Source organism: Simochromis diagramma, unplaced genomic scaffold (assembly GCF_900408965.1).
Source record: "Simochromis diagramma unplaced genomic scaffold, fSimDia1.1 OVJJ01000106.1, whole genome shotgun sequence".
NCBI lineage: Eukaryota > Metazoa > Chordata > Actinopteri > Cichliformes > Cichlidae > Simochromis > Simochromis diagramma.
In genome coordinates this window covers 524,237-542,329 of record NW_024387121.1, presented here as the reverse complement: position 1 = coordinate 542,329, position 18,093 = coordinate 524,237, and the positions used below count along the sequence as shown (strand labels likewise).

The 18,093-nt window shown below is 39.4% G+C and overlaps 1 protein-coding gene across 1 annotated transcript; it reads left to right on the top strand.

Annotated features, from left to right (window-relative positions):
- The first annotated feature begins 7,355 nt into the window (after positions 1-7,355).
- On the top strand, positions 7,356-16,596 carry gins3 (GINS complex subunit 3). The gene is made up of 3 exons (XM_040047006.1): positions 7,356-7,656; positions 8,251-8,484; positions 15,924-16,596. Exons 1-3 carry the CDS (start codon positions 7,486-7,488, stop codon positions 16,152-16,154), a joined length of 636 nt encoding a protein of 211 aa, XP_039902940.1. The 5' UTR covers positions 7,356-7,485; the 3' UTR covers positions 16,155-16,596.
- The last annotated feature ends 1,497 nt before the right edge of the window (positions 16,597-18,093 follow it).

The following is an 18,093-nucleotide window of genomic DNA, read 5'->3' as shown; positions in this document are numbered from 1 at the left end:
GCATTACACTGCCTGAGTCATGAAGCCTGCAGGTCAAGAATAATGAAATAGGATTGGTAACTAACAATAAATCAATACTATGAGGTCTAATTTCATGCTGAGAAGTCAAACCCTAAACCTAACTATGTTGTAAATACAAACAACAGTTTATGAAACACTTTTTACATACTTCATGTCTGTCACATTTTTTCTTTTAGTTGCCACGACTTGCAGGAACAATTTCCAAAAGCCCCAAATTACATATTCTGATACCACAGGATTAGCATCAAGGGCTTTACTTGAAACCAGAACTGAATTAAAGCCAGATAATGAAAACCACTGAAAACAGACAAATCCTTCATTTCCAGCCTGAACATAGAGGTGGTTCAAAACAGCAAGCCCAAATGTGTGTGTCAATAAAGTTTTAAATCAGTTCTGATTGACACATGTAGACACTGCAAGAAGACAACAAGGAAGCTCAAGCAAAATGAAAGCTAATCTATATATCAATGGAATATCAGAGCATGCGAGCACGGGACAACAAATAACCCACAATTCCATGCAGATGTGCTGCACACCGATCAAGGCTGTCAAAGTCTAACATCGGTAATAATCTGAGTGTTTAAATATATATGTATTTTTTTCTACACCTAATATACTTTTCGAATTTGTAAAGAATTTCTTGGTGTATCTCAAATGAAGATGGGTTGAAATATTCACAGGTCTCCAGTTGGCAGCATAACTCAAGAAGTCAGTTTACATACTATCGAGTGTGCCCAAAAGGACACTTACCACAGTTTATTTACACAAATGCATGGCGGGAAACATACTGAGCATGTTGCATAGTGCGGGATGTCAGCAGATGACTTTACAGAAACACAAAAAGAGCGCTAGTAGCTGCAAAACAGCTGCAAAGACACAAAAGACCAAAAATAACAATGAAAAAAGATCTGAAAAGAGCAGGAAAATGAACACAAATGGCCTGTATTTGTATAGCGCTTTTCTAGTCCCTATGGACCCCAAAGTGCTTTACACATCCAGTCATCCACCCATTCACACACTGGTGATAGCAAGCGACGTTGTAGCCACAGCCACCCTGGGGTGCACTGACAGAGCCGAGGCTGCCGGACACTGGCGCCACCAGTAGGCAACGGGTGAAGTGTCTTGCCCAAGGACACAACGACCGAGACTGTCCAAGCCGGGGCGAACTCCCAACTCTTGAGCCACGATCGCCCACAAGTAAACGCAAAGCAATTAACAGAAAGAAAAGCCCCTCTCAGGCTTCATCAGTTTGTTAAAGTGATGACACTTTGTCATGCTCTTTGATTGGTGAGACATGACAGAACAAAACAGTACTTGTGTGATATTATGTAATATACATCAGTACACCAAATTTTCTTTTCTTGTCTTGCAATATTTTGGCAGCTTTTTCATTTAAGAAGGCAACTTCCAGTATGTAGTCATGGAAACAGGTCCATATGCACTTGAGCAGACCTTAAATGGGTCAGGCAGATGTTCCACTGCAGGTTAAAAACTGCGACATACTGAACTTGCCACTGCTGTGCTGTTTGCATAACTGCATACTGCTCACTTCCTTTTGGAGACAGTCATGGATCTGCTGCTGGATGATTCACCTGAAACACTTCTAGATGCAACCTGGAGCAACAAACTGATTGTCAGAGTCTTTCTGTCTTCATCACGGAAAGTCTGTGTCAGAAACGTATGATTCAGTCTGACATAGACGTTTCACTGCAGAGGAAATAAATGAGGTAAATTTGAACATATGTGAAAGCTTGAAAACATTAGTGTGGCCCCCTCCCAGCAATAAAAGGTATGTGAACTTTTGCACTACTTTTTTACACAGCGTTAAACACGTCAACACATCCTGAAAAACAATAAATCAATCAAAACATGCATGCATGCATATTCAGACTTGATCCTGTGAACAGAAAAATAAATGGGCATCTTTGAGCCTTACATGAGATTATTTTGGGCAAAGTTAAACTATCTATTTTTGATAGTTGCAGCACATAAAAGATTTTTTCACGGGCATAAAGAGAAGAGCTGGCAGCGCCACGTGGGAGGCTTACATGTCTGCCTATTTACAGCTCCACCTCAGCTCCTAGAGTCCTTCCTCTTTATAGGGTAAAAATCCAAAAAACATAATTAATATTAGATATTTAAATTGCAGGCTGAAGCAGTTTTACTGTGTCATTTAAAGTGGAAAAAATGATTACTATATAATACTTTTACAGCCATTTGTGGGAAGGTGGCATTATTTTCATTAGGATTTTTTTTCTCTGACACTGTTGAAAAAATAAGAATGCATGAAAATCAATGCTGCCAATCATTGACCCATCTTAGGACCTGATAAAAATTAATTGGATCATTTACTCCTTAAAATGTATTTTATGGAGATTACTTTTGGTTTGTTTTTTTTGATAAAAATTAGTGGAGCTATGCAAACATACTGGCCTTTAAAGGGTTAAAATCACAAAACATATGATTAAATACAAATAATATTTGATATTTATGTTTCAGGGTGAAGTAGTTTTAAAAGACTGAGTCATTACAAGTGGAAAAATATTACTGTATAATATTTTTACAGCAGTTTTTGGGGAGCTGCCAATTTTTGTCCTTAGGGCGTAAAGTATGACTTAAAAAAAAGTCTAAAATTACAGAAAAATAAAAATGGATGAAAATCAATGTTGCTGTCAATCGTTGACCAATTTTAGGACCTAATTAAAAAAAATGATCCTTGAAATGCATTTTATAGAAATGATTTCTCTTTTTGGGGGGTTTGTTCAATAAAAATCAGAGGAGTTATGTAAACATACTGTCCCAAAAGAACTGTAATTAATTTGTGGTATGTATATTTCAGGCTGAAGTAATTTTAAACACAGAGCCATTTAAAGTGGAAAAAATATGACTTTATAAGAATTTTTACAGCAGTTTCTGAGAAGGTGGCATTTTTATCCTCGGGGTAAAAAGAGCTGGGATTTTGGGATTTTTAAGGTTGACAACAGGATCCTAAACTACGCTGACTCTATAAATACAGTGGGGCAAAAAAGTATTTAGTCAGCCACCGATTGTGAAAGTTCCCCCACTTAAAATGTTGACAGAGGTCAGTAATTTGCACCAGAGGTACACTTCAACTGTGAGAGACAGAATGTGGAAAAAAAAAATCCATGAATCCACATGGTAGGATTTGTAAAGAATTTATTCTTAAATCAGGGTGGAAAATAAGTATTTGGTCAATAACAAAAATACAACTCAATACTTTGTAACATAACCTTTGTTGGCAATAACAGAGGTCAAACGTTTACTATAGGTCTTTACCAGGTTTGCACACACAGTAGCTGGTATTTTGGCCCATTCCTCCATGCAGATCTTCTCGAGAGCAGTGATGTTTTGGGGCTGTCGCCGAGCAACACGGACTTTCAACTCCCGCCACAGATTTTCTATGGGGTTGAGGTCTGGAGACTGGCTAGGCCACTCCAGGACTTTCAAATGCTTCTTACGGAGCCACTCCTTTGTTGCCCGGGCGGTGTGTTTTGGATCATTGTCATGTTGGAAGACCCAGCCTTCTTCAAAGTTCTCACTGATGGAAGGAGGTTTTGGCTCAAAATCTCACGATACATGGCCCCATTCATTCTGTCCTTAACACGGATCAGTCGTCCTGTCCCCTTGGCAGAAAAACAGCCCCATAGCATGATGTTTCCACCCCCATGCTTCACAGTAGGTATGGTGTTCTTGGGATGCAACTCAGTATTCTTCTTCCTCCAAACACGACGAGTTGAGTTTATACCAAAAAGTTCTACTTTGGTTTCATCTGACCACATGACATTCTCCCAATCCTCTGGTGTATCATCCATGTGCTCTCTGGCAAACTTCAGACGGGCCTGGACATGCACTGGCTTCAGCAGCGGAACACGTCTGGCACTGGATTTGATTCCCTGCCGTTGTAGTGTGTTACTGATGGTGACCTTTGTTACTTTGGTCCCAGCTCTCTGCAGGTCATTCACCAGGTCCCCCCGTGTGGTTCTGGGATCTTTGCTCACCGTTCTCATGATCATTTTGACCCCACGGGATGAGATCTTGCGTGGAGCCCCAGATCGAGGGAGATTATCAGTGGTCTTGTATGTCTTCCATTTTCTGATGATTGCTCCCACAGTTGATTTTTTCACACCAAGCTGCTTGCCTATTGTAGATTCACTCTTCCCAGTCTGGTGCAGGTCTACAATACTTTTCCTGGTGTCCTTCGAAAGCTCTTTGGTCTTGGCCATGGCGGCGTTTGGAGTCTGACTGTTTGAGGCTGTGGACAGGTGTCTTTTATACAGATGATGAGTTCAAACAGGTGCCATTCATACAGGTAACGAGTGGGGGACAGAAAAGCTTCTTACAGAAGACGTTACAGGTCTGTGAGAGCCAGAGATTTTCCTTGTTTGAGGTGACCAAATACTTATTTTCCACCCTAATTTACGAATAAATTCTTTACAAATCCTACCATGTGGATTCATGGATTTTTTTTTCACATTCTGTCTCTCACAGTTGAAGTGTACCTCTGGTGCAAATTACTGACCTCTGTCATCATTTTAAGTGGGGGAACTTGCACAATCGGTGGCTGACTAAATACTTTTTTGCCCCACTGTAACTAAAGTCCTGCCAAAACCAAACAAACAAAAAAACCTTGCTAATAACCAAATTAGCAGCTGTGTGTAGTTAGTAGAAATGTACAGTTCAAAATGTAAACGAACAAGTCAGCGCTACCTAAAGGTGCGAACAACATTAACAACTGCAAATTTGATAAAGACATCACAAAATATGTCAGTTTTATGCTGTTTTTTCTGTTGCCTTTCCAAATGTACACATGTTAGCAAAGTTTCCTCTACAGCATGTGGGGATTATATCATTTTATATCATTTTATATCAGGTTGATTCTTTTACATCTTTTTATTTAGCTTTGAGCAGTGTCATTTGATTAAACATTTATTCCATTTATTAAACATACAGTTTCAATCAGTTTCAATCTTGTTTTTCAGTTTCATAATGTCCATCAAAGTGTTCCAGGTTCACAGCCGGTGCGCTCTCACTCATATGTAAAGTAATGCCATTTTGTGAAAGTTGCCAGCATGTCTCAGGGCCTCAGGATGTCCAGGCTGTGACTCACTGGATTGGGGTATTACTGATACTGGGCTGTCACTTTCAGCTGGTCACCAGTGGTTATTTTATGCCAAACCACAGTCCTTCCTAAACCACATGCAGACACAAATTACTGAAGCAAGAAGATGTAAAAAACCAGAGACATCTTGTGCACAGTGCTGAGACGCAGGCGGCATGTGACAAAATACAGTGTGATGTACTGGGTTTAGAATTTATGCCAAATTTTTAATATTTGCCAGGTTTGTGTGGGTCACTTATATCAGGGTTAGGGGTGGGAGTGAGCTTAGGTTAACATCCATCTTGTTTTAAGGAATTTTTGCCTGTTTGCTTGAAAAAACTTACGGCAGCAGAACTGCAGGACCAAAATGTCTTCATGGTACTGTCTGGAAAGCAAATCTTAACCCTAACCTTAATGCTGAGTTCAAGCACCTCTCCTGTATAATGCGTTTTGGTTAATTCTGGGTAGAATCATGTTACTTTGCGTAGACACAGGACCTCTGAAGGGTTCCTGAAGAGTTTGGCACTGAGACACTGACAGATGATGCTTTGGGTCATGTGGGTTGTGGGCTTCTCCATGGATCTGACTTGTTCACGCGCACCCTTCAGATTCTGGATCAGATTAGGAGTTTGGAGGCCAGCTGAAAGACTTTAGGCTGTTTCCCTGCAGCCATTCCTGGGCAGGTTTGCGGTGTAGTGGGGATACACTGTCATGCTGTCCGAGGCAGCTGCCATCAGGGAGCACCACTGGGGAGGAGTGTGCTTGGTCTGCAGCTATGTTGGGTGTGTGGTACATGTTGGTTAGGAGTCAAAACACCATTCATATCATGCCAGAAGTTTATCCCAGCCAAAAATTACATAATAATGACACAAAAATCCTCAAGTTATTTATTTGTGACTTTAACTCTGTTCCTGATTTGAGTAATACTTCACCTGTCAGTGTTTACGTGCTCACCAAATCAACCAGAAGTTTTTGTTGGGTTTTTTTTTGCAGGAATTCCATTCCATATTTTACTCAAGAGTTTCTTCTGGAGCACCCACATTGTGTCCCAATGCCTAATGCAGTGTTAGCGGAAAGTGCTATGAACTTCAGCACAAAGTGTTCAATCCCACTCGCGTGTTTTTCTAATATTAGAGCGCTTGCGGTCATAATGTGGTTATGATGCCTCATGAGCGCCACTTCAAACAAAGTGTTGCAGGCCTGTTAGTGCTGAGATCATCCCTTCTGCTTATTATGGCCATGATGCATGGAGGGATTTCAGGAGAAGATTTTAACTTCAGCATCATGATGCATGGAACACAGGACCATAGAAAACCAACTAATAATAATAACTGCAGCTATTATTGCCTGTTTATGGGACACACAGTGTTCTCAGTCTATCATAGCCTGCAGCTAACAGAGGGGGATGATGTTTTGTGGAAATTACGTAGTCTTCAGTCAGTTTCTCACAGTGAAAAGTCCCTGCTGGCTCAGCTCAAACAAACGAAGATAGTACCTTCATTCACTACTGCTGCATTTTATTTAAATTAATGACTTATTTTACATTCTGAGCATTTGAATAATCACATGTTTATTGTGGATACTAGCATGACTCATGACTTTGGTGTGCAGTATGCACATCCAAGGCAAACTGAAGGTACCCTTACTGAATGGAGAGAAGCAAGATTACTGAATAGACTTGCTGCCATTTTTCTTTTATAAACTCATCAATGTCATCAAGAGATATATAAAGAAGGTCAGAGGGAAGACAAGTTTGAAGTATGCTAATTTCACTTTTAAGTGTGCTTCACAGAAAACTTAGTGTTAACTTGGCATTCATAGTTTAAGATACTTATCTTCTTTTTACAATTGTAGATGTAATTATTACAATTGCAATCATTACAGCGAAACATTCTTACAACCTGATACAAGGTGACTTTACATTTTTAATGGTTACATTCTGACCTCTAATGGCTGAAATTGTAATTACAGATTGCTTTTTATGGACAAATTTTTTTATGCTTTTCTTTGAATGAACAACTCGTATTATAATAAGGGCTAAGCCTGTTATTTGTCCTTACATAATTTGAAAATGAAATTCAGCACGTTGAAAAAAAAATCCAAAACACAAAAAACAAAAAAAGAAGAGAAAAATAATCGATAACTGATTTTCGTTTGATTTTCACTAGCAATCGATTGCTCTGGTCTTGAGCTCTCTGCGCCGCTCTGATTGGTGCGTCATATTTTCTGGCGCCAAAACAGCAAAGGTAAAACAGACTGTAAACATAGCGGAGCTGGGTTGCGTCAATAACATCTTACTAAAAGTATTTTTGTAACTGACCGCTTTACAGATTATTCAAACGTAAATGGATACGCAGTCGTATTTTCCCGTACCGCCTGGGGTGGGTATGGAGGAGAATTTCCTGTCTTTGGACGATATTTTGCTCTCTCATGAGAGACTTCCTATCCGGACAGAGTGCACTTTCCCTCGGCTTGGCTTTCTGGAAAAGTCGAGTGACACGCAGGACATCCCGGAGGTCGGTAAACACACAACAGTTAAAGTATTGCGAATGTATTTATGTTAAAACAAGTAAACCAGAAGTACCGGAGTCGCCCGTTTATCTTTTTGACAAAGCTACTTACGTCTCGCTAAACTTCATTCATATTTTTGATACTTTTGTTTATGTCATTGTATTTATAAAGGGAGAATCTTCGAAAAAGCATTTTCCAGCGTTCAAGGATAGACACGACTCGCGTGTAAATTCGGCGTATTTATAAACGCGAACAACTATACCAGTATCAAAATTTCTAACTTTTGTATGCTTAAGCTTCAGCTAGTTAGTATCGCAAGTGTTCTTCAGTTGGCTACCAGAAGGTGGTACTAGTCTTAAAAATCTACTACTAAACAAATAAACTACATTTGAAAAGCAATATTTCTAAGTACATAAAGGAGCAGGTAACGTCAAGCCTTGCTGTAGGTATTACAGTAAAGTGAACAGTGCTTTAGTACATGTGAGGTCTTGGATTTCTTAAAAAATCCAGTGTACACCAAAACACACCCCTGTAGCACTATTAGAGCTCCAGAGAGCCGGGGTATTGTTACTCCATCACTGTCTTTTGTTTCATCCCAGGGTACAAAGATGGAGCTTCCTCTGTGGCTGACCAAGGGCCTGTACGAGAGGAAGAGGAAAGTGGTCTCTGTGGAGCTTCCTAAGGTGTACAGAGAGGGTTGGAGGACCGTGTTCAATGCTGATCCCAACGTGGTGGACCTCCATAAGATGGGGCCCTACTACTATGGCCTGGGATCCCAGATGCTGCACTTTGACAGCCCAGAGAATACTGAGATCGCACAGACTTTGCTGCAGGTAAAAAAACAAACAAAAAAACAAAACGTTAACATGGAGGTAATCAAGGATGAGAGAGACCAGAGTGTTATATACCTATGTGGTATGTGACTTTTGTTGCCATGATGCCAGGTCTCTCTTGGAAATGAGATTTTTAATCTCAATGAGATTTTTTACCTGGATAAATAAAGGATTAATAAAAAAAAAAAAAAAAGAGTAGATCTGCATCACCGAAAGTGCAAAATAATCCTTATTTATCTTTTACTGTCCTGCAGTGCCTGCTCCAAGGTTCGACTTAAGAAATTAACAGGTGTCCATAAACCAATCAGATATCTGGAAAATAGTGTCACCATCTTTCAGACCTCTGTCTGGACACGGTATGAGTGTCTAAAGTCTTAAAAACATTATTGAGAAGAATAGATTCTTAGGAACTTAATTCTGCTGTTGTTGTTGTTTTTTTTTTTTTTTTTTCATTCTTTGTTTTGTTTTTTATTTATTCTGTAGGGAAATTTTAAACACTTTTATTGACCTATTGGCCTGGTTTTATTGATCATAAAACCAGGCACCTAAGCTGTGTCGCCGATCTTATATAAAATTTGTTAGTGAGCCTACTTACTACTTTGATTTAGGCTTCTGTGTTTGCTCTTCACTCACTTGCCTTATTTTTCAGAACTGCAGCTGAAAGAATATAGCTAACCTTATCTTAGATACAAGTAAATAACATTTTAATTGAACTAAATACAGTTTTAATTACAGTCACAGCCGCCTGTGTTTTAATGATAGAGCTGTGATTGTAAGAAGTATAAGCGACACACGTTATGTTTTTTTACTCTTATTCCATTCGATTGGTCATGCACTCCAAATACTGACTCTTTTTGCGAATGCTAAATCGTGGCTTGTTGAGTTTATAAGCACCTTGGGGTGGCTGTTGAGCCTGATCACCAGTGTTTGGTTAAGTGACGCCAGCAGCTGTGGCTCAGGTGGTAGTTACTCCATTGGTAGGACGGTGGATCGATCCCCGACTCCTCCAGTCAGAAGTGTCCTTGGTCAAGATATTGAACCCTCGTTTGGCCCGTATGTGTTGAAGTGACTAGGGATAGACAAAAGGCCTGTGTGTATGATTGGGTGAATGAAATTTGCAGTAGAAAGTGCTCTGATTACTCAACTGAGTAGAAAGATATTATAGAAGTGCCAGCTTTATCCTGCATATGTTAGTATTTGCCTCAGGTTTCGTCATGTTTAGTATGAGCAGCCACCATTGTAACAGGAAAAAAGGAAACACAGACTAGAACCACTGTAATAATAGCAGGTGTATGCTGCACAGCCATGAAATAATACATATATAAATCAGACAGAGGTTTTTATTCCACATGACATATGCAGTGATTGATTTCCTTCATCAAGGACACAGCATGTCTGCAGATTCGTGAAAACAGTGTGTGTGCGCGCGCTATGGGAGGTGAGGCAGACCTACAGGAGAAGTACAAGCCATTAGCTTCTTGTGGTGGCAGATATTAAGTGGACTCTTCATTAAAAGCTCAACATTTTAAAATGAGTGCATGGGTGGAATTTTAAGTTGCCACCAGAGTTTTGGATTGTCTGCGTATTGATCTTTGTGTACAGATGGTTTGTCCCTGAGCAGCTCCTTTTATTGCCACTCATAATATATAAAAAAAAAAAAACTGAAGGAAAACAAATGAAAGAGTCCAGCTTAAGCTGTCTATACCGACGGCCCATTCTGACTGTCACTTACTACTTGTGTTTTGCAAGTGAGGATAATTTCTGCACTTTCTATGAGGTGGAAGACAGAAAAAAGAAATTGGAGCCTGTGTTTGGTCATCGTGACCGCGATCTCCTTTGAAATATATTGTCACTGAAGCCTTTGCATGGCTCTTGTATCTTTTCCATTCCTGCTACACCTTTTTGTCCTTGTCTTATTATCAAAGTGTCTGAAGGTCTCAGAGTATCTTAAAGCATTCATGTTGTTTTCCTAAAACCTCCTAAATGTGGTGTCTGACTGCTGCTGGCAGTAATGCTGCTTAATGATTTCCAGGTAAACTGATCCTTGTGTGATGTAAGTTTAATATGCAGGCTTGAAATAACTCCATCCATCTTTTACTGTAAAAGTGCTTCCATTATTACCAAAAATGCTTCCTCCAATAGAAATTCAGGGTGTGTGTGTGTGTGTATATATATATATATATATATATATATATATATATATATATATATATATATATATATATATATATATATATATATATATATATTTATTTTTTTTTATTTATTAGGGGTGCAACGATATTCGTATCGATATTGAACCGTTCGATACAGTGCTTTCGGTTCGGTACGCATATGTATCGAACAATACAAAATTTGTAATTTATTTTATCAACTTTCCTTCTGACGATGCTGTCTGTGTTGAGCGCTCAGTGAATCTGCGTTCGACTGCTCCGCCTAGGGTCGACAGTACAGCCTAGGCGGAGTAGTCGAACGCAGATTCACTGAGCGCTCAACACAGACAGCATTGTCAGAAGGAAGAGCGCAGGGCAAGCTAGCGAGACAGAAGTTAAGCTCTCCTTACAACATGGACCTCCCCCACCCTCATTCAGATCTGGCGTTTGGAATTATTTTGGTTTTCATGTGACGTATGACCCTGAAGGTAAGCGAGTCATGGACTAAAGTAAAACAGTATGTTGGATGTGCCATGCAATGCTCAATTACATGGGTGGGAACTAGTGTGTTAGCGCAGTTAGCTCGTTAATGTGTTGGCCATCTAGCCCCATGCATGGGGTGATCGGCGGTAGCTCGTTAACGGAGATTTGCCGTGTTGTGGCGTTAAGGTCATTTCAACGAGATTAACCTGAAAGCACTAGTGGGAACACAACGAATATGACTGCACATTTACGCCGACATCATCCTAGTGCAAAGACAAAAACAACAAGCATGCTACTAACTTTAGCCGAGTCATTTAGACAGCTGTTAGCACATGATTCTCCTTATGCTGCTGAGAATATAGCCCAGAAGAAGCGGATAGTATAGCTTTTATTTTGGAAAGAGACATTTCTCTGTAATAAACTCTCTTTTCCAAAGATGAGTGATTCCTCAATCAGATACAGGGCTCGCAATATCGCTAGCCCGACGTCCCGGGGCTAGCGATTTTTTCAGTCGGGCTACCAAAATCTCTCTCTGCCCTGTCGGGCTATTGTAGGAAGGAAAAATATATGTCAATGCTTTTGCATTCTTTCGGAAATGTAGCTGGGTAATTATGTCATTGGCATCGGTGAGCCACTGTCAATATGTGACATATTGAAATCGCGTTTGAATTTGCGCTTGTTTTTTTGCTTTCACTTTGCAATCGCGCGAACTGTGTATAGAGAGCGACAGCACTGATCTCTGAGTGATGATAATTTGTGCACCAATTCCTCTGACATCGTCTTATTAATCGTTAGCTTACTTTGCAAACATGACGAGTGAAATCTCCCGCAGCTTAAACATGTGAGAGGTTGATCGCGCAGAGAATCGCTGAGCTTATGTGAGTGCGTGTGTAAAAGCAGCAGGATATATATTTTAGTTCTGCTGAGCCAAATAAGACAGGTCAGGGTGAAGAAGTGACAGCCAAAGAAAAGCTTACCACAAAACGGAGAAGTTATGACAAATCAGACTATAAGGCAAAAAGAAAGTGCGGCTTTATGGTTTCATGGACAAAAGAATTTCTGTGGCTGCAATATGACGAGCTAAATAACCGGGGCTGCACATAAGTGGTCCGCAGGTGCGCATTCGCTGTCAAAATAAAAAACACGCACAAGGGTTAGGGTTAAATTTAAAAACTGTACTTTTGAGTTAAAATATATATTTATAATTTTAATAAATGACAAATTAAAAATGCATGAACATTTTTTTTGTATCGAAAAAATATCGAACCGAACCGTGAATTTTGTGTATCGTTGCACCCCTAATATGTATATACACATACATATTAGGGGTGCAACGATACACAAAATTCACGGTTTTACAGAGTTTATTACAGAGAAATGTCTCTTTCCAAAATAAAAGCTATACTATCCGCTTCTTCTGGGCTATATTCTCAGCAGCATAAGGAGAATCATGTGCTAACAGCTGTCTAAATGACTCGGCTAAAGTTAGTAGCATGCTTGCTTGTTTTTTTTCTGCTTCCACTTGTCTTTGAACTAGGATGATGTCGGCGTAAATGTGCAGTCATATTCGTTGTGTTCCCACTAGTGCTTTCAGGTTAATCTCGTTGAAATGACCTTAACGCCACAACACGGCAAATCTCCGTTAACGAGCTACCGCCGATCGTCCCATGCATGGGGCTAGACGGCCAACACGTTAACGAGCTAACTGCGCTAACACACTAGTTCCCACCCATGTAATTGAGCATTGCATGGCACATCCAACATACTGTTTTACTTTAGTCCATGACTCGCTTACCTTCAGGGTCATACGTCACATGAAAACCAAAATAATTCCAAACGCCAGATCTGAATGAGGGTGGGGAAGGTCCATGTTGTAAGGAGAGCTTAACTTCTGTCTCGCTAGCTTGCCCTGCGCTCTTCCTTCTGACAATGCTGTCTGTGTTGAGCGCTCAGTGAATCTGCGTTCGACTACTCCGCCTAGGCTGCACTGTCGACCCTAGGCGGAGCAGTCGAACGCAGATTCACTGAGCGCTCAACACAGACAGCATCGTCAGAAGGAAAGTTGATAAAATAAATTACAAATGTTGTATTGTTCGATACATATGCGTACCGAACCGAAAGCACTGTATCGAACGGTTCAATATCGATACGAATATCGTTGCACCCCTAGTGTGTATGTGTGTATATATGTGTGTATGTGTGCTGGAATATTATATAACATGCAGATTTGGTAACTGGACTGACTCTTATGGAGTGCTTTTCTGTTATGCCTGAGCACTCAGAGGAGCACTCTTTACTGAAAGCCACATTCACACAGTGCCACTGAGCACATGCTGACTGTCACACACACCGGTCGATGGAATCGGCCAATTAGAGTTCAGTATCTTTGCCAAAGAACATTTCAACATGTGGACTCAAGCAGTCAGGAATGGAACCAACAACCTCTGTTTGGTAGACAGCTTGCTCTACCTCCTGAACCAATTTCGACACTTTTTCTGTAGTTAACCAAAATAACCGAGGCCATATTTCTTAGCAAGCTGTGCAGATGCTTATAGAGAAAGCTGTGCAGTTTTAACCCATTTCCAATCAGGAAGATATTACAGATTTACTTCAATTATTCATTTTTTTAAGCTATTAGATAACAAGAATATATGACTGCTTGTTTCCTTGGATGGCCTAAACCTCTTTGAGGGTGCAGGAATTAACTGAAAAGTTTGAAACTGTTGTGTTGGATACTTCTGAATTTTTCTAAAAAGTTATACTTTGGATACAACAGTTTTGTTTTCCCTCTGAGGAACACCTGCATGATGTTTTTCAGCTATGCATGTGTAGCTTTCTAGATTAATTGCTAATCTGAATGAAGAGGTTAATGTACAGTTTTGTTAAAATTGCTCCCAAAACAGATTTTTGTAATTTTTGAACACGAGCAGAACCCTTTGATTAAACACGTGAGTTATTAAATGCAGAGGGTGATAAATGGCTTAAAAGGAATGTATTAAACGTGGACATTTGTACAATGTTTGATAGAGAAAAGGTGCAGAGTGGTGCATTTAAAAACTGTCCAGAATTCACAAAATGTGGTATCTGATTTCCCCACTTGATGAGGCACAGAACGTTTCTCTGTTTTAAGCCCTGTTTCAGTCTTCTCATCCTCTGAGGTGCTAAGCCCTCCAAATAAAGGATTTCTGCTGGATTAACACCAAGATCAAACGTGTGCTGATGGTATGTTATGCGTTCCTGGACCAGCAGGGGCAGACCACTGTTCTCTCTGCAGCCAGACATGAAGTTTTTCCTTGTAATGAGGTCACAGTGTTTGATGGCTCTGATGTCACCTTCTGTGTCAAGCAGAAATCTGAACGTGAGATTTATTTGTTGCATAAATGAACCGATCTGAGATTAGAAAGTGAGTCTTTCACTTTGTGCATGCGTTACTGCACTCTTTAGTCTTGTTTAAGGAAAGAGGATTTGTCCTGGTGTAGCTGACTGACAGAAGCAGCAGCCCAGACGTTTTATTAAAAATGCTCACAGGACACACATTCACTGATAAACCAGTGTTACTCTCTTCATCACAGCTAGGGGGTGCAGTCAGCTCAGGAAGTGTTACAGTGCTGCTGTTACCAGGCAGACTCACTTTAACCTGACTCTGACACACAAACAGAAACACATGTTCAGAGTTCTTTGCAGCCTCTCATAACTCAAACTGTTAGAAGCTGTAAGATTATTTTTAACGTGAGCACAATAGCTTAATCTGTCGTGTTGAAATTTATCAGTTATGAATAATACACGACTGCATTCTGACTGAAAAAATAGAAAACTAAAGGTGGCAATCAGTCTGGTGGCATAGTGATTGACAGAAAAAGAACTGTTTTTTTTTTTTTTTTTTTTTTTTAAATTGTTTAAGTTTCTTGTTGACATAGTAATTCTTTCAATGTTCGAGTCACACAGGTTAGTATTGATCTATATTGTCACAGCTGGATCTATAATATATTTGTGTGGCTATCCTTCTGTGCTAGAGATGCACTGACCCACCTTTGTCCAAATCCTATCTGATATCGATACCATTACTTCAGATATTTGCTGATATTGAATCCTAAATTATTTCCTTGGGAATTAATAAAGTATTCTGATTCTGAAATACTAGTAATGAATTAATGACGTAATCATCCCCGTGACAAAATCACGTGCAAACTCCACACAAAGGCCTCGGCTGGGGTCGATGCTGATCGCTGTCACACCTGCCTCCCAACCTGTAACCCGGCCTTTGGAGTAAACTAAATGTTTATTCCAAAATTCGGGTTCAATTAAAATGTTAATTAAAATGTCCTGGGAACAAACCTTAATGCTCATGTTGATGTACTTGGATGACCCACAATTTCATTTTGTTCTTCCTGTGAAGTTTTTTTTTTTTTTTTTTTTTTTTTTTTTTTTTTTTTAAATATGAAATAGAAAAAGCAAATTAACTGTTATTGAAAATAATCGTTTATCTTTTTTAATTTAATGTTACAACTCAATGTAGCAGCAACAGGGAGAGCCATGTTTAGACACACTCTGATGTTATCGCCAATATTTTTGAGGTCAAGTTTTTCTTCTTTTTTTTGAAGCTTTGAAGTTTTGCCTGAAAGTTGAAAACATGAAATTCTACATGTCTGAAGTGTAGCATTAAAATGATTATCAAAGGTGAGCTGTGTTGCACAAACTGGGTCACTCTGATTGAAAACTTTGCAAGCATGCCTAAAATGTAAAATACATTCACTGCTTGGCGAGTTTCTGCACATTAAACTTTTCCTGCTGTCCTCCATCCAGACATTTATCGCTCGCTTCAGGCGGACCATGGACTCCTCCCAGAACGCCTACAACGAGGACACGTCAGCGTTCGTGGAGCGTCTGGACTGTCTGGAGAAGGCTCTATTCAGGTCTGGCCAGAGCGGCCTAAACGGCTTCCAGAGCTGGGAGAAGGGGCAGGCCTCGCAGCTCACCGCCTCCAGCCTGGTTCTCAACTACCGCAAGAGGAAAATCACTGATGTTCAGCCCTAGCCCTGCTCACCCGCAAGAGACTCTTTTTAGTGCCGTCTTTGTCCACGAACCGCTTCTTCCCCTCAGCCTGAGCCATGCAGGGAGTGTTGAGACGTGGACCCTGTTAGGAGTATAAAGACATTTCTATTTATTTGTCACATTGCGTGCATTAAGAAGCTTCTTTGTGACATTTACACAAGTAAAGACTGTTTTTACCAGTAAAGATTCAAAACATTTGCTACTTTCTATCATTACAAGGCGAGTTATAATATCTTCTACTTTGGTTTGAATTTTTAAAAATCTAAAATCAAAGCAACGTTATGAAGATATTCATCCTGATATCTAAAGGCCTGTTAATAAATTTGTGATATTGGTATTAGAGCAGGGCGATATGACCAAAAATATTTATCACGATATACATTTGAAAATTTGCGATGATATAACTGACGATATAATTGACACTAGACAAAATACTTTACAACTCCACAACTTTATTAGTGCAAAAAAAACAAAACATCATTGTGTTTTCACTTAAACAAGCAGCTGTTTTTTTTTTTTTTTTTTTTTTTTTTTTTTTTTTTTTTTTTTTAAATGTGCATTAAAGTTATATAAAAACTAAATAAAATTTCTTTCAAATTTTTTTTTATGCCCGCAGCACTTCAAAGGGTGAGCCAACACTTCAAGGTTCACCTGTATCTGAGCGTATTTGAGGAAAATTCAATTCAGTTGCTGTGAGTGGTTTTCTGTTCTAAGCTAAAAACCATACAATAATATAGACAAAACCTCAACAATCAGATGACCTCATATGAGCAAGGCGACCGTGGGAAGAAAAACTCCCTTTTGACAGGACGAAACCTCTGGCAGAATTGAATTGAATTTTATTTATACAGCGCCAAATCACAACAACAGTCACCTCAAGGCACTTTATGTTGTACAGTAGATTAGAGATGGCATGATACCACTTTTTTATATCCGATATCAAAAATTTTGATATCTTCCGATACCGATATGAATCCGATAGTGTTTTTTTTTTTTTTTTTTTTTATTTTTATTTTTTTTTTAAATATCTTGCTGCTTTTTGTATAAGTTCATACTCAAGTTACAAAAAACAAACAAACACTAAAGCTATTTTGTTATACCTGTATGCAAAAAAATATACTGCACCCAAAATATTTCATAGTTCAGAAATACTGATCAAAACCTACACCATCCTCCCTATTCTGGTATTTTAAAGAGTAAGCAACCTAACTAATAGGGTTGCAAACTCCCAGCAAAAAAAAAAAGAAATGGGGAACCCCCCCACCCTCCACCTCATGATGCTTAATCGACGTAATCAACTTTAATTTCATGCAGTGTGGGGAAAAAATGGACAGAAATAAACTATTTTTCAAGAATAATTAAATAGATTCAGCATCTTTCTTCAACAGAATTGCAGACTGCACAGATGGAAAAAGTACTATAGCTTACTAGGGTATATTAGACTTAATAGTTACTATATACAGTAATTGACTTCTATACATTTTTCATCAGATTAAAACTTTGGGTGTAAGATTCGGATAATTATTTATTAAAAGCTAGACATTTTAAATGAGAATAAGAAAGAAAAGTATGTCTTTGTGCCCCCTTTTCCCTGTTAATGCCCTATCGGCCCCCTTGGCTAAACTTTGCCGCCCCTGCACAGTTACCAGCGTCAGCTACGTAGAAAAAGATCCTGGTGTAGAAAGTAATATTAAATACATTCTAACAACAGCTTATCAAGCTTAAACGTGCTGCTGTTGTTCAGCCGCTGGTTTCCTCTTTCTGGCGCGAAGTGGGCGATAAACAAACAAGAGAGACGGACTTGCGACAGAAAAGCCGATCAGCTGATCACTGATCAGTTTCATGATCGAAGTAGCAGCAGGAGAGGGAGGGAGAGAGAGGCAGTCGCTCCATATATCGGTTGTTAAGCTTAATGCGGGAA

What these genes read in the sequence shown, in the direction of transcription:
- gins3 (XM_040047006.1), top strand. Translation starts at nt 7,486, where the DNA reads ATGGATACGCAGTCGTATTTTCCCGTACCGCCTGGGGTGGGTATGGAG. An exon ending in ACACGCAGGACATCCCGGAG is followed by an intron (nt 7,657 to 8,250) that starts GTCGGTAAACAC and finishes GTTTCATCCCAG; the next exon opens with GGTACAAAGATGGAGCTTCC. An exon ending in TCGCACAGACTTTGCTGCAG is followed by an intron (nt 8,485 to 15,923) that starts GTAAAAAAACAA and finishes TCCTCCATCCAG; the next exon opens with ACATTTATCGCTCGCTTCAG.